General features: G+C 34.2%; 2 protein-coding genes across 13 annotated transcripts in view; one reads left to right on the plus strand and one right to left on the minus strand.

The window, feature by feature from the left end:
* The window catches only part of FUBP1 (far upstream element binding protein 1), a 29,362-nt gene extending 22,889 nt beyond the window's left edge, over positions 1-6,473 (plus strand). For 2 of the 7 annotated variants that reach the window (XM_032218026.1, XM_032218029.1), the window contains 2 exons: positions 2,860-2,919; positions 3,006-6,324. In XM_032218026.1, coding sequence (XP_032073917.1) covers positions 2,860-2,919; positions 3,006-3,178 — 233 coding nt within the window. In that variant the 3' untranslated portion in view covers positions 3,179-6,324. Of the gene's footprint in view, positions 1-2,859; positions 2,920-3,005 lie in introns of all 7 variants that reach the window. The other 5 variants (XM_032218028.1, XM_032218030.1, XR_004255462.1 and 2 more) reach the window with 4 other exon arrangements.
* A 2,366-nt stretch (positions 6,474-8,839) lies between these two features.
* Positions 8,840-20,283, minus strand: part of NEXN (nexilin F-actin binding protein) — a 32,674-nt gene continuing 21,230 nt past the window's right edge. For 5 of the 6 annotated variants that reach the window (XM_032218033.1, XM_032218031.1, XM_032218036.1 and 2 more), the window contains 7 exons: positions 17,801-17,998; positions 17,440-17,619; positions 15,038-15,223; positions 13,939-14,136; positions 13,240-13,461; positions 10,081-10,266; positions 8,840-9,525 (listed from right to left, as the gene is read on the minus strand). In XM_032218033.1, coding sequence (XP_032073924.1) covers positions 9,154-9,525; positions 10,081-10,266; positions 13,240-13,461; positions 13,939-14,136; positions 15,038-15,223; positions 17,440-17,619; positions 17,801-17,998 — 1,542 coding nt within the window. In that variant the 3' untranslated portion in view covers positions 8,840-9,153. The remainder of the gene's footprint in view (positions 9,526-10,080; positions 10,267-13,239; positions 13,462-13,938; positions 14,137-15,037; positions 15,224-17,439; positions 17,620-17,800; positions 17,999-20,283) is intronic. The other variant, XM_032218035.1, reaches the window with a different exon arrangement.

Here is a 20,283-nt window from a genome sequence, read left to right on the forward strand (position 1 = left end):
TTAGCATCCCTTAAAACATAATTAATCTAAAATTTATCAGTATGGCTCTCATATTTGGAAATGATTGAGAGGATCAGTGCATGTCTTTGAACATTGTAAAAAGGACACTGTATGAGAACACGAGCAAGAGTTTGCTTCCCTGGATCCACAAGAGTAAAGTTTCTGCAAATAAGGAGTCCCATGAACTCAGTAGAATAGACCTGATGATAGGAGCACATCAAAGCAGGCTCTAGAAGAGGCCTATCTATAGTTGCTCAGGGTTAGATTGTATTAATACTTTGCCATAGTGAAATTCCATTGTGATCTGCTGTTTTCTGTTTCTCATATCAGATGTTAAAACAAGATTTTTGTGGCAAAATATATCTGCCCTTTAAAGTGCTTCTAGCAAGAAAAAAAATGACCCCAGATTTTCTGATACTATAAACCCTATTCTGGTGTTAGTGTTCTTGAAAGCACGTATTAGCAAAATATATTCATAAAATGCTAGCCCTAGAATATTTCATCATTTGTATCAACAATATTTACCATTTTCTTTATATTTTCCATTAAACAATAAAATTGAATCTGAATCATGAATGCAGCTATTCTAGTTTCATGTTCTGTTGTGAAGCTACATTTAACATGAAAGTAGTAGATATGAAATATGTTTGTTCTTTTTTGTTAGCTAGGTGAATACATGCTATAGATCTAATTTTATTTTGTTGGAAACTATATATGTGTGTTTGCATTTGCATCCAGTGCCATCAATGAAAAGCCTAATTTGAAACAGGAGATTTTCTCAGTAATTGGTTCTAGTCTGGTGTTTGCCAGAATTAAATGTTAAAATTATGCCATCTTAATATTCACTATCAGAATATTAATTGCCAAACTGTTATCAATCTAATTTCCTTTTTAATAGATGCAAGAGATTTCAAGTGTAAATTACTTTCACAGCACAATAAGAAAATATAACCTGCATGCCTGATTTTGATATTCTGTACTAAATGCTGTATGCATTTCCATTTACCACATTGAGTTTTGCTACAATTTGGCACTGGTTAAATTTTTTTTGAAGCACTTAATTATATATCTTCTAAATTCCTTCTAACCTTATAACACTGAATCTTAAATACTAATTATTTAAGGTTCAAATTAGCATGATATAATTTTTATTTTTATAAATAAAAATTTATTTTTTTAGTTTTGTCCTTTCTCCAATGAGATTAGTATAGATTAGGCAATCTATTTTGACAACAGTATACTATGTTATAGACAATTGTCACAGAGGTGACATCCCCTCTAGTTACAATTAATGTGTCTATCCCAATAAAATGTTGCTTGTAACTAGTTTTGATAGATTCAGAATTGGAATTAATAGGATTAGAAAATACATCCATTTTTCTTTTTGTGCCCTTCGTTTTTCTAATTGTGACTGTCTTCACGATATGAATTGTCTTAGTTTTGAAGCATTGTATTCCACAAATTTTCATCACATATAGAACAATTCGCTTCAAGCTAAATTTAAGTAGGTAGGGTAGGAAAATTCATGATTGTCAGATATAATGCCTTTTTGATGTTAAGCATGCTGCCTAAATTGGTTTTAGATACCAATTTATATATAGTCCAAAGAACCAGAATTAATACCGTGTTTTCCCGAAAATAAGACAGGATCTTATTTTCTTTTGGAAACACACACCCCACCCCACCCCGGAAATAAACACTTGGCCTTATTTTTAGGGAGGTCTTATTTTTGAAATGCAGGAGGCGGCGAGCATGGTCACCTCATGGCTGCTGCTGTGTTGCAATATTTTTGGGGGAGGGCTTATTTTAGTGCATGTGCTCAAAAGCCCAATTGGGCTTACCTGGGGAGGGCTTATTTTCAGGGAAACGGGGTAATAATGGAAAAACTGAAGCCATAGAAATAAATGTATTCATATTAAGGTATCTACATGACTTTTGGGACATTATCTCAACATGTTAATATCCTTCACAGAATTTATTCTGAAAATAAATGCATAGCAATTTGACATGAATAAAGAATTGAGATTAATATTATTTTAAACCTGTACTCTACTCTCTATTTACTTTCTTAAATACAGAATGACTGACCCATATGTACCTTAAAAGTTTCTCTTTATCCATTTTCTTTTATTGTTTATATTAAATATAGGAAAACATTTACAATTTTTAATTAAAAATAAGATTAATCAGTAATAAGTTGACTTAAAAGCAGCTTTATGGTTGCTGAACGCTGTTTGCTATTTTGCATTCTTTTAATACATGCTAGTCCTCAAAAACAAAAGTCAACCTAAGTATTAAGCGTATTTTAATTTAAAAAATTAAAAAAATACGATGTTTTCATATTTAGAAGGAAGTCCTCAAAAACAAAAGTCAACCTAAGTCAACCTAAGTATTAAGCGTATTTTAATTTAAAAAATTAAAAAAATATGATGTTTTCATATTTAGAAGGAAGAGAGCACATACTCCTGGGTACAGATTTCAGGGCAAGTTCACTTAGGACGTCCGTCCTCCATATATTATAAATCATATAATGAGAATAGTTTTTCTACACACTTGCGTAGAATATGGGATACATTTCCAAGCATTTTCAAACTAGTGAAAATAGGTTGGATTATGCAAGCTGGTTTGGATGAATACCTATGTTGAGCAAACAGATAAGACTACTGTATAAAAATTTAAATCAAATTAATAAATTTTACATCTATTAAAAACTCAACAAAAATTATAATATTAGATTTTAATATTTTCTGATTTTCACTATACATCAAAAGAAAACAGCAAAGAACTCTTCCATTGTATTCTTGACTGTAATTTATACATGGGAGCTGTGTTTACATTAAAATGTGGGGGGTTTTGCAGGTCAACAAGGGCAGCCACAAGATTATTCAAAGGCTTGGGAGGAATATTACAAGAAGCAAGGTAATGTTCGTTAGAAATGAGATTATTTTGACCTTCCTTCTGCCCCTTTTATGGCACCGGAGTTGTGTAATCTATATTTGTTCTAGGTCAAGCTGTTCCAGCTCCAACTGGAGCCCCACCGGCAGGTCAGCCAGATTACAGTGCAGCATGGGCTGAGTACTATCGACAGCAGGCAGCTTATTATGCCCAGACAAGTCCACAAGGAATGCCACAACATCCTCCAGCACCACAGGTAAACAGTCTTGAATTATTTAGCTAATACTTTAGTGAGATACTTTTCAATTTTTGTGGGGTGGAATTTTGTTTGTTTTTGCATGTCTCCCACATAGCTATCTTTCTGAAGTATGCATTTTTCCTGATAAAACATAACTGCAAATGAATTAATGCTCTTTTAACTGGAGATCTGTGTTTGTCTTTGCATACATTCAGTGTTTGTGATCTAAAAATTTCTCCTCAGGGTTTTTGAAAGCCATGCAGGAAGCCACCACCATTGCATTAACCAAATTTTCTTTCTTAAAGGCTTCAGTCCTGAGTTAGCGCAATTTTTTAAAAAATATTTTCTTTAACTTTTTGTGTATTTCTTATGTATTTCTTCGCACAGGGCCAATAATAAGAAGTGGACAATACAGTATTTGCTTCATTATGTGGGGGAAAAAAACCTTTGTTAAATGTATGGATGCAGACGCCTTGATGAAGATCATAATTTTGTTTGGTTAAAAATAGTGTTTTTTTGAAATGTACAAAATATCTATCACAACTGATAGGAGGTAATATTTCTGTGTAGAAATGGAAATTGGTTTGTTTTTAGTACATTAGTGTAGATGTACACATTCCAGCAAATGTATTTGCAACTATTATGTGGTCAATGCTTTGTGATATAAATGTACTTTTTCAATGTATACTTGATCACTTTTAAATGCTTGTTTTTGTGCTTTGCAATAAATAATATGAAACCTCCTGTGTTGGTAAGTTGGATATGTGGGTACTCAAGAGAATTCAACAATATTTTTTTTAGTAATTCTGTACATGTACACAAGTAAGACTTTTCCCCTCTCTTTTAAGTTCAGGCTTGATGTTGGTATTTCCCCAGAATAGGTTTATATAGGGATCTCTTTTGTGATTGTATGTTACTATTTAGCATTCTGATATCTTCCTCTCTTTCTACTTGTGTAAAAATTGCATGTATGTGAAGGTATTTCTTGACATACTTCTGCATTAACAGTTGAAATTTCTTTTTTATTCATGACCACTGTCCTAGACCCGTATAGCTGCTATAGTTAACATTTGTTTTATGTATGATTTAATTCTTTAGTATATTTTCCAGACACATTATTAAAATCAGTTATCTAGAAAAATAAAATGTGCTAAGCGGTTGGTTTGAAGCACTTTGCTATAGAATTCAGTGTAGTAAGGATGATTATGCTTTTTAGTTATAAAACTGCATTTGTTGTAGAAACATGCTGTTTGAGTCTTGGAATGCTTAATGAAAAAAAAGGTTTTTTCAGATAAGGTTTGTTTTTAAATGTTGAAAGACTAGTTTTTAAGTTATGTTTGAAAAGTCTCTATCATACGTTTTACTTTTAATAATTCTAATTGAAAATTGGTGTTCTGTTAAAATCCACTGTTTGCTTTTTTGCATATATTAGATTACATGCAATACAGTTTGTCTTGCCATTGTCTGTTGAAGTGCAGGTTTGATCCAGCCAGTATAGAACTAGCTCTGTAGGGGTGAGGAGGACTGTGCTGTGTATCATCCTTGATTGTTCCTTCAAGGAGCATTGCACTGTAAGTACATCAGAGTGACAAAATGATGAACTGCAACAGTATCTTTTTGTCAGTGTTCCACATAATGCAAATGCCATACCTGTGTGAATATTATGTTGGAATAAAATACAGTGCTGATATTTTAGAAAATTACAATTGGTTGTTTAATCAGATACCTAGATATGCATAAATATGTGTGTGTATGGGTAAGTATTTTGAGATATTTAGCTTTAGCTAAAGAATTCATCAATGAACTAACATTGTTCATTAGGGTTTCAGAAATGAGATATATTCAGATATCAACTTATAAATTGTTAACATTTAAAAATGCTTGTCAGGAGGAAGTTGTTTTTGTCTTCAGTTGTCTGCATATATTTAGTGATGCAGCTATATGCTATTTTTCTAAATCTTTATTAGCCTTATCTTTAGAAAATCATTTTGTTGTTTTGGAGTGTTCACTTAGAGTGGCTGCAAGAGAAGAACTGAATGTGGTCTAAAATGAAGTAGTATTATTGCAAAAATAATTAGAAATGCATTTGTTCTACTGTAGAATCAGGAGGGATTTTTTTTTATTCAAGTTTAGTTTAGGATTTACATTTTGAAAAGACTACTAGAAGTTAATAAATATATAGAGAAGTAGGTTATGAAGTCTCTTAAATATTTTGCATGTTAAATCTGTAGCTTATTGGAAAATGGTGTAGTTATTAACTAAACAGAACAAACATTCACCTGATTCTTTATCATTCACCAAATGGAGGCTGTTGATTTTGATTCATTTAAAGTATAAAATCTTTATTAATTGCAAACAGTGCAATTATTTATACTTCACAGTGCCTTCCCAGATCTTCCACCTTAGGTTCTGCTGCAAAAAGCACAGGTAAGCACAACCTAAGGAAGTGTATAAATACATATTTCAGTATATCAATGTTGTCCCTGTGAGAATTTTTTTGTGCTTGTGTATTCAAAAGCAATCTGCCAATATCTTTTCCCAAATGTATTCTGCTATTCATGGTTTCATTCCAATGAGAATTCTGAAACAATTATTTACATTTCTGGGTAAATGTGTATCTTTATTTTTTTTAAAGATAAGTGGATTGCTGCAATAATTTTTGAGTAAGTCACTTTTACTACTTTCCCTCAATAGTTGTTACAAATGAATATAAAATATTTTTTCAAGATACAGGAAATCTTGGTCAGAACTTCAACAGCCTTCACAAATGCTTCTATAATGTGGATGTTATACCCAAATACTACGTATTCGAATATACTGTATGTTTCTCTCAATCTTAAGATGATACACCATAAACCATAAATTAATGTAGCTTGATTATTTCATGCAGAAGGAAAAGAAAAGTGAGATTTTACTTTTGCAAAATAGTTCTAAAAAAATATTGTGCCAGTGATGTTAACAAGTTTGGCAGATCTTTTCTTTTTATAGCAATTTCCTTCCTACTTTGCTATTTCAGCTGAATTGCTGTATATTTTTGCTAGTTTTAAAATGTTTTGTATATGACTTACCTAGGTAGCTTAATTTTCAGTTTAAATAGACAATTTTAAGGCAGTACCATCAGTTTTTGTTTGTCACTTAATAAAATGTTTTGATTTTATCGAAAGTCCTGCTTTTCTGTGCATGAAAGGAAAATATTCAAAAACCCTGCCTTCATTTTCACACACAGTGCTGAAGATGCTGCAAGCACCAAATCATAGCTCATAAAATCAGGTCCTGAGATAGTTACTTCCAATAAAGAGGATTCCTTTGAGTGTATGGCCCTGGTGAGCCGATGAGCATGGACCATAGAAGGGCTCCATGTAGAAGGTAAAATTGGCAAAAACAATACCGATTTTAAATGTATCCCATACTTAATGGTGTAGGGTATAATTTGCCTGTTTTTATCGCTTCTCATTCTTTAAAGTGCTATTTGCTTGACCATAAATGTTCCATAACTTGTTATGTGATAATTATAAAAATTATTTATCAGTTTACACTTTGCTAAATAGTCAAGCATGGGATATGTCTTGCGTTTACAACTAAATCAGTAGTTGTACTTGAATTCCCTCAAGCCACTTTATTTTATTTTAGGGGGGGGGTTATACTTTGATATGTCAGAGTAATTTTTATATGAAAGCTAGCTACATGCTGAAGAGCTTCATCTTGGTTGAATTTTGTTTCACCATTATAAAAAAAACTTGTTTTTTTCCTATTCATCTTTAACAAACAGCATACATTGAAATTTTAAGTCAAAATCAGGAGGTGTAAGGGGGGAAACGTTGTTGACGTAGGAGGTGAAGATCTGTGTTAATAATTTTTGTTTCGGTGGACCTATAGGCATCTTCTTGTACTATAGCTTTTATTTTTGGTTTGTCCGATTTCTTTCAGAAAGATAAGGTTGAAGTGTTCTACTCTCAATATGGAACCTTTGAGCCGAATCCATAGATAGTTTTTCCTTGTGCAGTTTGTGTGTTATAGCAGGAATATATTTCTAAATTCTAATTGAATCCCAGGATTAAATGAAAGTAATGAATGTTTTAAAACAGAGGAACATCTTAATTTCAACTAATGTCTTTAGATTATCTGTTGGTATGTGTTCTGTATAGGATATTTGCTAGTTAAAAAGCAATCTTTATCTAGAGTTTTGTAAATTACACCTCAGTGATCTTGATAGGTAGGCTGTATCATTCACTAATCCTTTTTTCTAAAAATATTGTCAATTGGGATACATTTCATAAGTTTGAGGGTAGAATTTTAAATTTTTCTTTGTGTATTAGGGTTTTTATAAAGTAAAACATTGGGTCCTACAGAATATGTACAATAGATCCATTTTTCTATTTGTAGTACCCTATCAAACTCTTACATTTATGCAACTTTATCTTAATATGCATGAAAGGCATTTTCGTCCTGAGAATAGTGTTCTCTGCAGAAACTACCCGTGTTAAAAAAGAAGACTGTCTTTTAAAGGCTACTGTGATGGGAAGTATCTTAGGCAGATGCAGCTTGGACGTGAGGTAAATCCAATGCTTTCCAGTATGTTGTGTTGAGCTTGCCTATTGACAATGTATGTACTCATGAAAATACATTAATTGTACTGTTTTGTATGAATTCTCAATAAATGTAAACTAATGGATGAAAAATTGTCCTTTGCATTATTTAATTTTTGAATGGATTTAAAAACATTTGTACATCCAGAAAACTATAAAAGATGAGTGCTACAGCCTTGATAAAGAAGAAAACATTCAACTTTAGGAACAGAATATATTTATTATCCTTCCATTGAATACAGAATAAGTAATTTGGTACATACTTAAGAAAACAAATCTCCTGCATAAAAATTTATTCTGACTTGCTCTGGCAACTAAAATATAAGCCCAAACCAACTGGAAGATTTGAAAATGTGTATGAAGTTCCAGTGCATATTTTAATTATGTGATGGAATTTAGTTAACTGCTTTTCATTTAGACCCCCCCCCAAAAAAAATATATTAATCTGTTCCAGATTTATAACTCTATTAATAATGTTATTCCAAACTATGTTATTTAGTTTGGAAATAGTAGTGAGATGATTCATTAAGTTCTATAAAAATGAGATGCACATTGAAAAGCCACCCACTATTACGCTAACAAATTGAATATGATGCAGATTTGCCCAGCATCTTGTCTGGAACACTGAGCTGAAATCTATCATCTAATACCATATAAAAAGCAAATACTTGATTTTAAAGAACTTAATTTACAGCTGAATGCATAATTTAATAGTATACATTTGGTTTCAAGCCATTAATAGTCTTGCTATTTTGTTTTATTTTGTATTTTATTTTGTTCATACAATTTAAAAGAAAAATGTTAAGCAAAGTGTAACTTAAATACTATGTTACCTTTTAGCTAGTGTAACAAAGGACATACTTTTTTGCCCCCAAAGTTGCCCTGATCGAAACATTTGTGTAGAATGAATTGGTCTTGGCTAAAAGATTAAAAATTACAAACTTGCTATGTTGTTTTGGCATCAAATTAAAGTTGCAAACAATACAATTAAGATTTTTCTGGTCAATTCTTCTCATTTAGTACATTCAAGAGTGCTTTGTTTGACATATTTTATGTTGGCATACTGAAAGGTTCTAGAACCACATGGCAAACCGTTTCATGCAGTTTGATTTGCCTTATGGAACATCATTACATGGACCAGTACAATAGCATAAATAAGCAGCCATCATTTGTAGATTGCACTGCTATATGTCAAATGACCCAAACTTTTATTGCCCGAATTTCAGTCTGAAAAGTATTCTACTTGAGGAATGATAGACAACTTCTTGGCCCCACCACAGGAGAAAAAGATAGATGCAGTGAATGAAGGGAAGAAAGGCTCCAGAAATGGTAGGATATTTAATAGTCATCAGCTAAGGAAGAGAAGAGAAGAAAGATGAGTTAAGAGAGGATCAACAGAGAACAAGAACTGAAGACTTGATAACCTGTGAAGTGCTATCTCTTACTTTCAATAGTGAGAATACAAGTGCTAGCGGCTGTTCCTCTACTGTTTACCGCTTTACACATATATTCTCCTTCATCTTCCGGGAAGGTCTCTGGTAAGTAAAGGCAGTATGTTTCTCCTCTTTCAATGTATTGGTAATCCTCACAGTCTTGCAACATTTCCCCTTCAAACCACCATGTAACTTCTGGCTTGGGTTCACCAGTTATTTTAACAGTAAACCGTACTGGTTCACTGTCCACAACAGATACATTTTTAAGAGGCTTTTTGAACCATGGAGCACCAGAACGGGCTTGCTGTTCTTCATCTTCATACACTGAGCCATTAACAATACTCCCTTCCTCGTCTTCCTCTTCCTCTTTTTTCTGCATTTAAACAGACGTGAATATTTTAACACAAGTTGTGAAGAAATAGAAACTAATATTGATAATCGGATTTCAAAAGGCTTGAGTTACCAGAGTTAATGAAACCTTTTTTAGCTGTTTCCCTAAATTAAAAAGGATCAGCAGACTAAAGTGCTGGAAATCAATGTTAGTATTTGCAGCAAGATGATAGATATGAATAATATCTACCTAACACCGACACAGGTAGTCATCTTCCAGATTAATCAGAATAAAATATGCCAGGGAGAAACCTGAGCATCTCTAAGCTTTTTAAGAATAAGGAAAGAATTAAAACAACAGAGTAGCAGAGTATCATAGCAGAATAGCAGTTTCATTAGGCTGCTTTTTTCTTTTAAACAAGGCAAGGGAGGATGTTTCCAATGAATGCGCTAATGTGGCTGCTACAGAAAGATATGTCAACAGCAGAATACATATGTAATAAAATATTTGTCCATATAAACATCCATTGCAGATAAGAATTCCTATTAGCTTACAATAAAAACGTGTGTATTATGGAGATCCAGCAGATACTAATACCTTTTGTAATGCTGCATCTATTTCTTTCTGTTCAAATTGCATACGTAGCAGCTTTTGTTCTTCAATTCTCCTCTGTTCTTCCTCTTCTCTTGCTTTTGCCATTTGTTCAAATCGAGCTTTCATGTTAACTTTGTGTGTGAATGGAGCTTCACATTTTGCAGCAGGCTTCACATCAACTTCTTCTTCCTGAAAACAAAGTAAATTTATTAAGAAGAAACTACCTTCAATCTTCAAAACCCAACAACAATCAGAAATTGTGTATCAAAAGAATATACAAATTACTGAATCTGCCAAAACTGTTCTGAACAAAAAAGTATTAGAAATACATAGGTTATGATAACTTCTGGAAACTAGATTTCTAGTTCTAGATGGAAACTAGATAGATAGAAATATAAAAGCTATACATTTGCTTTGATTAATGTGTGAATAGCACATTCTATATGCTGTTTTGGGAATTGTAACTATGTTTTCTAAATGAAATAAAGTTATAAAGAAAACTTAGCTGGGAATGGAGCTAAGGAATTGTAAATGAGTGTTGAGCTTAAGTATTTTAAAAAGATTGAACACAAATGTTTTATGTTTAACGTGTTTACAGATAGGATATTTAGAGTGAGTATTTTACTTGAAATACCTATACAAGTAGTCCTCACTTTAACAATGGTAACTGGTACCAGAAACTAATGCTAAATGACAGTCATAAGGTATAATGTCAAATAACATCCTAGTTGCTGCTGTTGGAAAATCCTGTGCAGTTATGGCATCTCTCAATCATATAATAACCATATGTAATCCCTTTCCTATTGACTTTACTATAATTGTGAGCAGACTGTCAAACACCCGAATTGCAATCACATGATCGCCAAGATGCTGAAAGAAGTGCAGCCACAAGGTCTCATTCCAAGTCCACCTCATTCAGTTATATAACTGATTAAATGAGTGGATGTTATGTGAAGACTTATGTACACCGCTTACATTGGCAAATATACGGCTAATGATTTTTTTTTAAATCACCAAATAATCCAAATAAGCCTAAAAGGTTGCCTTTTCTTGTTATACTACCGTGTTTTCCCGAAAATAAGATAGGATCTTATTTTCTTTTGACCCCCAAAATATGGATTGGGTCTTATTATCAGAGGGGGGCTTATTTTGGGATTGTCGGGCAGTTGCTCTCTTGCGAGCAGGCTCCTGAAGAGCAGGGCACAGCCTCAGGGGCGAACAGCTGTGTTGCGCTGTTGCAGTAGTGCGCAACAGCAGCCATGAGGTGACCACACTTACGAGCAGCCACCTGGCAAACCCCCTTTCCAGCCGGGTAAAGCACCATTCACTGACCTAAGGATATCCCGAGGGCGCTAAGCCGCATGAGCGCCTGTTCCCCACCCTCTGCTCCCGCAGCTTGGCGCCTTGGGAACCCCTAGATCAGTAAATGATGCTCTGCACGGCCGCAGAAGGGATTGCGCGAGTGCCTGTTCCACTCCCCACTCGCGTGCCTCCCAGCCTCACCATGCCCTGACCCCAGCTCTCCTTGCAGGGCCAGGGCGCTGCTGCCATACCAGCATGGCTTCTGCGGCTTCCAAACCCCGGAAGTCACCTGCTGAGTCTTCCGGCAGTGGCTGCTCTGGGAATATGCTCTACGGTTGTGGGAGTCTTCCATGCAGAGCGCCATTCACTGACCTAGGGGTATTCCGAAGGCACCAAGGGGCGGGGAACAAGTGCTCACGCGGCTTGGCACCTTCGGGATACCCCTAGGTCAGTGAACAGCGTTGTGCCCGACTGGAAAGGGGGTTTGCCAGGCAGCTGCTCGTGAGCGTGGTCATCTCATAGCTGCTATGTTGTGCTGCTGCAACAGCACAATACATCCATTCGCCCCTGAGGCTGTGCCTGGCTCTTCGGGAGCCCACTTGCAAGAGAGCAGCTGCCCAGCAACCCCCTTTCAGCTGGGAATAGTGCTACTAGTAGTATCCTGAAGGCGCCACACAACATGAGCGCCTCCCCCCCCCCCCGGTTCCCACGGCTTGGTGTCTGGGATACTGCTAGGTTGGTGAGTGGTGCTCTGCCTGGCAGGAATGGAGGTTGTCCAAGGGGCTTGTTTTTTGGGGGGGGGGCTTAACCGAAAAATACGGCATGGCTTTGTTTTCAGGACATGTCATATTTTCGGGAAAACATGGTACATTGGGTATTGTTCCAAATCTTTAATCCCTTATAAATTCTATGTTAATGTTCCATTTCAAACAAAAGTAGAACTGAAAAAGACCACCTGAAGCTTTCATTATGCTTCCGTTAAAGTACCCATTCAAGAGTACTGTCTAATCTTTTTGAGTGATCAGAATACTGTTCACAATAATTGCCGTACCTCAATAAAAACCTAGTTGCTTATCTTCAAGACAAAAGAAATAAAGATATGATAATTGGTTTAAGAAAAAAAAAGTTTTAGGAAGAGTCAGTGGATTAGATTAAACTCAGTCCCTTAAACAAGTACAGAGCAAAAAGGTGGAAATAATACATGCTTTGGGTGTACATACTATGCAAAATCTTATACAAAATAAATGTCCACATAGACATTAATATGGGTTTATTCTATAGCTGAAAAGGTAATTCTTGCAAGAATTCAAAGAACAGAAAAAATGAGGTTTTCAGGAATTTGGATTGAACAGTGTACCATCTTGAAAGAATGAATTGCAGATTTGTACACAGTACAACCTTTCTCTTAAGGCTACACAATTCATATTTTGGGAATATTAATTTGCAGAGTTCAAATACACATTTATTAGTCATCTTAAACATGAAAAGGTTTTAAATTCATAGAATCAACTGAATGATTCTGACTCAATCATTTTTTTCTCATACCAATATATTTCACAGGGATGTTCTGGAATATAAATGAATAGAAAAATAGAATATATATATTGCCTTGAACTCCCAGAGAAAATCAGTGCGGCATGTAAATTGTTTAAAATAAAAATGAAAAAAGCAAATTAAGTCACTAAAAGCCAGGTTTTTATTTATTTTACGAGCTTAAGCCAATAGGCCTTTAAATGCAGAACTCGTAATTGTATCTGGAAACTGACTGGTACTTTGTGCACATGAAATAAAAACAGGTTTATTTTCATTTATGTTCCCAGGCCACAAATTATTTCTCTATATACTTAAAAAATAGCATACCTCTTGAAATTTCTCTGCTTCTCTTTCTTTTATTTCTTGATCCATAGCTCTCCTCCTTGCTCTCTCTTCTTCGATTTTTTTTTGTGTTTCTTCCTCAGATAATTGTCCAATTTTTTCAAATTTTTTCTTTAGGTTCTTTGGTTGAATTGAACCACTTCTTTTTAACTTTATCAGTTCCTCATATTCGCTGCTTAGCTCAAAGGTTTCACATTCCTCTTCCTCCTATTAGAATAAAACATTTGAAATTATCAGTTAAACAAATACCTGAACAAAATCCAATTACAAATAACAGACTTGTAGAGCTAAACCACATTTACACGCCATTCAAAAGAAACAGTAAAAAAGCTAAGAAAGAAATAACACCAGAAAACATCTCCAGAGGCCTATATCCAGATAAGCAGGGATTAACAAAAGATAGACAAGCAGAAAACACTACCTTAATCAAGGAAGAAGGAGAAAACCACACCCTTATTCACACTGGCAAGGCACTACCAAGAGCAAACCCCTGACTCAATAGCACTGATAATGTTACCTAATCAAGTAATGAAATGTCTGCAAGCAAAAAAACAAGCTCAGAACATCACAGTATCCCTTAATTAAAATCATTTAACCATAAAAGTTACAGATTTTATAAATTAAAATTTTGTTAGCCAAGTCTGCTATCAAGGAGGTAAATATTTCACAACCTAAAACACAGACCTGTCCCATTTCTTGTCTGAGCAGTTCATATTCTTGCTTCTCTTGTTCCAGTTTTTGTCGGCGTTCTTCTTCTGTGCGTCTTTTTTCTTCTTCCATTTTTTGTCTCAGTAATTCTTCAAAATTAATATCCAGTTTTCCAGGCGTCAGAGATTCTTGAGATGCAGTTTTTGACATTAGTGAAAGTTCATCATCTGGCCCCTATTAAAAAATAATCTGGTTCATTAACAAAGGGTTCAGTATAAACATTAAATTATAGATTACATATTGATAATTATATGGTCTAATACATTTATATTTATTAATGCTTTGGTCAAATTTTGAGAGCTTGGATTATCATAATCTGAAATAAGACACCAGGACTCCTTGGATACAAGATGGGTAGTAAATAAATTTTATAAATAAATACCACTGCAAAGACATTTACATGATCCAACTTCATTCAAACTAATAAACAAATCAGCATATTATTGTTTCCTCAGTCTGAGCTGAGATTTAAAAATTGGCATTATTTTTTGAAGTTATACCTTGCTTTCTTTTTTTCTGGTTTAGTAAATTAACTTTCTCCTATTTATTTTATATATTATGATTTAAAAAAAAACACTATATATGACCTTGATAATCTTTCTAACTCAAATGATGACCTAGAAATAACTTTATAGGTAAATCTATAGTATGAGAGCATTTCAATTAAATTGATTTTTTGTATTTGGTTTTTTTTAGTCCGTCGAGCCTTGATGTTTCAGCAGATCGAAATAAATATCAATTAGTGTTAGTCGTTATGACTACAGGTTGCCCTCAAAGATTTGAGAATACTGAAAACAGCACAAGAAAACTGGAGAGGGACGTACATGAAAGACACCAGTAAAAATTATTTAACCCTCTTCTCCAGGGAAAACTCCACAGGATCCTTGATTCACAGAGAAGTCTGGCTCTAGCTCTTGGCTTAAGTTTGGGATTTGTTGGGAGGGGGTTGCTTTTGTTTTTTTTCAGTGCTACAAGTTGATGTTAAATCATTTATGTAATGCCACTAATGGTTGATAAATGAATCTAGCAAAAATGGACAGCTAAAGCTACCTCGAATAACTAAAAGGATACCTACCATGCTTTTTCTTGCCTCAGCAAATGATTTTTTCTCTTCTTCTATACGCCGCCGGGCCTCTTCCTCTGCTCTTCTTTTTTCCTCCTCTTGCCTTTGTTTTTCTATTTCCTCAAATGTTAGTCTCAGTTTTCCAGGACGGAACTCCTTGACAGAATTTTCAGCTTCGTCTTCATTTTCTTCATTTCTCTTTGGGGAAAGAATATATTTTTAAAGCAGCTTTCAAAAGGTTCAAATATGCCATTAATTTGCAAAATGCCTAATTACTGTGATGTGTTAGGTGTAGAATACAATAGAATAAAAACTTTATTGTCACCTTAAATGTTCACTAATCAGTATACATTAAAATGAAATTTAGTTGCATTCAGTTCTCAAAAGATAATCATTATGCATAGTGGTGGAATTCAAATAATTTAACAACCAGTTTTCTGCCCTAATGAGCCGAGATGGCGCAGTGGTTAGAGTGCAGTACTGCAGGCCACTTCAGCTGACTGCTATCTGCAGTTTGGCGGTTCAAATCTCACCGGCTCAAGGTTGACTCAGCCTTCCATCCTTCCGAGGTGGGTGGAATGAGGACCCAGACTGTGGGGGCAATTTGCTGACTCTGTAAACCACTTAGAGAGGGCTGAAAGCCCTATGAAGCGGTATATAAGTCTAACTGCTATTACTATTGCTAATGATTTCTTCCAACAACCAGTTCACCAAGCTACTCAGAAAGTTAACAATCGATTCTCCTGAAGTGGTGCAAAGTGGCTGAATCCCACCATTGATTATGCATATGCCCGCATTTACACACGAATATGATGCAGAGAAACATCACAGTCTACTTTGAATGTATACATAATACATGGCAAAAAAAGGGAATCATGCGAATTTACAAGACTGATGGCATAAGGGACAAATCTATTGCAAAATTTAGTAGCTGCACTATAGATACTTTGAAACCTCCTCCCTGAGGGGAGCAACAGAAACAGACCGTGAAGTGGGTGTGTGGGGTCTCTAACAATGCTTCAAGCTCTAAGCACATAGAGCTTATAAGCAGTATCCTGAATAATGGAAAGTGAGCTTTCCTATAATCTTCTCAGCTGTCTTTACCACTCTCTGTATGGACTTTTTATCTGAGGCACTGCTGCCACCAAACCAAATATTGATGCAGTTTGTTAAAACGCTGTCAATAGTGCCTTTGAAAAAGTGTTCAGGACAGAAGGAGAAAGATGTGCTCTCCTCATTTGATGCAGGAAATGCAAACACTGGTTTGTATACTTTGCTAAAGATAACATATGAAAAGACTAAGACAGATTGTTCATTATCTGTACTCCCAAATATTTAATGCTATTGACCACTTCCACAGCTGCAGCCTTAATACAAAGTGGAGTATGACTATGCTGGCTCTTTCTGAAATCAACAATGATCTCCTTTGTTTTTATTAACATTCAAAACCAGGTTATTTTTATTGCACCAGTCCACCAAAGCCTTCATCTTCTCCTTATAAGAGTCTTCACTGTCATCCCAGATAAGACCCACCACTGCCGTGTCATCTGCATACTTCACAATATGATTCGTAGCAGACATGGCACAGAAGTCAAGATGAACAATAATGGACTCAGGACACAGCCCTGTGGGGAACCCGTACTCAAGGAGATGGAATTGGAAACTTACTTCCAACTCGCACAAACTTGGCCCTATCAATAAAGAAATAAAGCTTTTTTCAACAAATAACTCTAAAAATAATGATGGTTAAATTCAGTTCAATTACAGTTTATTGTCTGCTATCAATAGTGATATTTAATGATGTGTATTATTAAACAATCATAATGACAAAGAGTGTTAAATAAAAAAATGTATATTTACTTTGTCCCAAAGTTTAAGAATAGCATTCTGCTAAACTGTATTAAGCAAAGATTAGATTACTAATATTTTTATATAAACCTCAGTATTAAAAAAAAGTTGGATTTTGATTTCTCCACCAAGAAAATAATGCCTTTTGCTTATGGAAATTTTGATCCAGCCAAAGGAATTCCACCCAAAGATACAGATCCCAGAATACTTGGGAAGATTTTCTCAGGAAAATATAAGATGCATTGGAGAATGACAGAAATCAGCAAATTTTCAAGTAGGAGGACTGTCCTCTGTAAAAATTCCATTTAAGAAATTCTCCAGCCACCAGGAATAATAAAAAAAACCACATACCCTCCAATAACATTTTGGTCCCATGTACTGGGGAAGAATGAAAGAGGAAGAGGAAATGCTTGAGAAATGGAAAACAAGGAACTTCAAGACCCTGTAAATCTTTGATCTTTTCTTAAATGGGATAAATCCTCTATTATATGATAATAAAATCGTCCTGCAATATTCCATGTTACACAAAATCTCCTGGCTTTATATGTTTGAACAAACATGCTTACCATTTGTTGCCTTGCTTCCTCATAGGCGCGTTTTTCCTCTTCCAAACGAAGCCTTGCCTCCTCTTCTGCTTGCTTTTTCTCTTTCTCTTGTCTTTGTCTTTCCAATTCTTCAAATGTTAATTTAACTTTACCAGGAGAGGGAGCTTCATTGGTTTCATTATCAAAGCTTTCCTCTTCATCCTATACAGAAGGTTCATTTCTCAGATTTGCACTTTTAAGACATTTGGCCTAAAACAATTTTCTCCACAGTTATGCTCTTACTTCCCTGGAAGAAGCTCTCCCTTCATTCACAGAGGAGGGCTGTTTCTAAATAAATATGCTTTTGAGGTCATGCAACAGTTTTATATGTCAATTAGCTTACCACATCTGGTGAAAAATATTTGACTTCCTTTAGGGCTTCCTTTTCCTGCTCATATCTCAGTCGCTTTTCTTCTTCAATCTTTCTTCTTTCTTGTTCTTCTCTTTCTCTCTCTCGGTCCTCAAAACTTATTTTCATCCTTCCAGGTGATTTGTTAGCTTTTACTGGAACTACGGTAACTAGCAGTGATTCATCACCTTCCTGTTGTTAAAAACAAAGATTGGCATGAACATTTGAATCCAGGGTAGTTGCCAATGCCCGTAAATAATTTACTTTCCATAGAATGTTCAATGTTTAAACAGTGAATGGACAAAATCTTTTGACTGCATAGAAATTCCAGAAACGGAAAACCTTTGGATAGCCAGACATCAAAGGAAGCTGCTTTTCCCATGTAGAAATTTGCACTATACATGATTTGACTCCAAAAATCCAGTCTGTTGGATTGGATATCAGAAAGGATATTAATCCAATAGTAGTTTCCCTTCCCCCCTAAAGTTCTTTGTGTCCCTAAAAAAAACTGTTTCAAAAATAGAACTACCTGTATGGAAGGGAATATCAATAAAAAATTATCTGTTTTCTAGAAAACACATGATCTATATGAAAGTTTGGTCATGATAGACATTTTTTTATGAAGGGCTGAAAGGCAGAGTAGTTGACTAAAAGATACCCAATCAATTACAATCACTTGGAATGGAGTGCATGGTGTGTTTTTAAATCTATCTTTTCTTTCTTCTATTCTTTTTGATTTATTGTATTGTTAGCCGCCTAGAGTCCTTCGGGATTGGGCAGCATACAAGTGCTATTAAACTTTGAAATTTTGAATTAACTTCAAATTCTAGATTAATCTACTAGCAATACTACCGTAGTGTCCACTGAATATTTAAAATACCATATAATAGGTCTTGCTTATTTGGAAAATAGGAATCATAATTACTTTAGTCCTTAAAGATTATGTTGTTCACAAGAAAACTTTGTTTAAAATGAAATACTAGCTCCTATGCTCTTTTTCAACACTAAGCTCTTTAAAAAGAATCAGAAAAAACTTGAATATGTAATTTAGCATTGAGACTAGTTGACTGAGCCATCTTACATAAAGATTTAACTGTACCATTACAAGCATTAAAAGCAGAGCTAAATGTAAAATATGAAATATGCACTTCAGTTTAAAAAATAGCCAGTGCCCATCAACATGCTTAAGATTAAATATATGCTTTTAAACAAAATAATATATAGAAATGCCATATTAATTGAATATTATTTAGTAAGATTACTCCTATCACTTTGATTTATGTTGAATGCATAAAGAATTATACCAGAATATGTATAAATATTATGCCAATATATTGCCAGAGCTCTATTGAACTCGGTACCAAAAATTTCTATTACAATATTATTTCTCAGGAGAAAAGATAATCCGACTGTCCTATTTAATGTGTTATACAAAATATTGCCATCGGTTCAGCCTTCCTTTTTGCTATTTCTGTTCCTGCTAAGATCTCCATTCCCTGTAAATAAAGCCAAAGCCATATTATGTTGTTTCATAAATACATATTGATGCCTAATAAATAAAAGGCATGGAAAAATCTTGCGTTGGTTACCCCATTCAGCTACAACATAGAGAACATTGACTGTAAGCATATGCAAGTTCCATTGTCTGCTACAGAAAAATGCTATCTTAAAACATTACTCTTTTAATCTAAATATCATATAAATATTTCTGCTTTATAGTATTACAGATCAAATTATTTACATTCTTGGATATTTAACAGTTCAACTCAGTTATGTTTAAGTACCCAAACCAGTTAAGTACCTAAACCATAATTAATTTTATCAGAAATTAATTATTTAAACTGAAGTACAATGTATATTTCAAATTATGTCACACTACAATACCTGTAATCAGGTATTAAAAATTCAATAATTATTATTTTAAATTTAAAGATAAATACAATGTCTGCATCATTAGTTTTATAATTCATGTTATTTATACCATGTAGTTCAAAATATCCTCAACAAAAACCCCATTCAAGCATTGACTAGAATCAGCTAAATGTTAATTATTAAAATAGTAGGCAATTGCGTGGATGAACTTACATGTTAAAAGACTCCGTTAAAGGTAAGTTATAACAAGGATTTCAAGAATTATTGAAATTCAATTTGTAAATATCAATAAATTTCAGTTAAAGAAATGTGTAGAATAACTGCTTAAGTACATAAGTAGTTAAATTGTGTGAATTAGAGACTTTCGTCACTTGAATATCATTTGGCTATGAAAAAAATTAAAATATGCATGTTGCTTTAAAGTTACAATGCATCATAATTATGCTACTATAAGTAATTAAGCGTGTGTCACAATGGATGTGACACTGAATCCATGTTAAGAGATGACTAACAGCTATATGATTTGAATTGGTAAATTGCCTGTACATACATGGTAGATTAGAATTATACTGTGTGTGAGCGCGCACGCTATCTAAAGTATCAAG

This window comes from Thamnophis elegans, chromosome 5 (assembly GCF_009769535.1).
Source record: "Thamnophis elegans isolate rThaEle1 chromosome 5, rThaEle1.pri, whole genome shotgun sequence".
Lineage (NCBI taxonomy): Eukaryota > Metazoa > Chordata > Lepidosauria > Squamata > Colubridae > Thamnophis > Thamnophis elegans.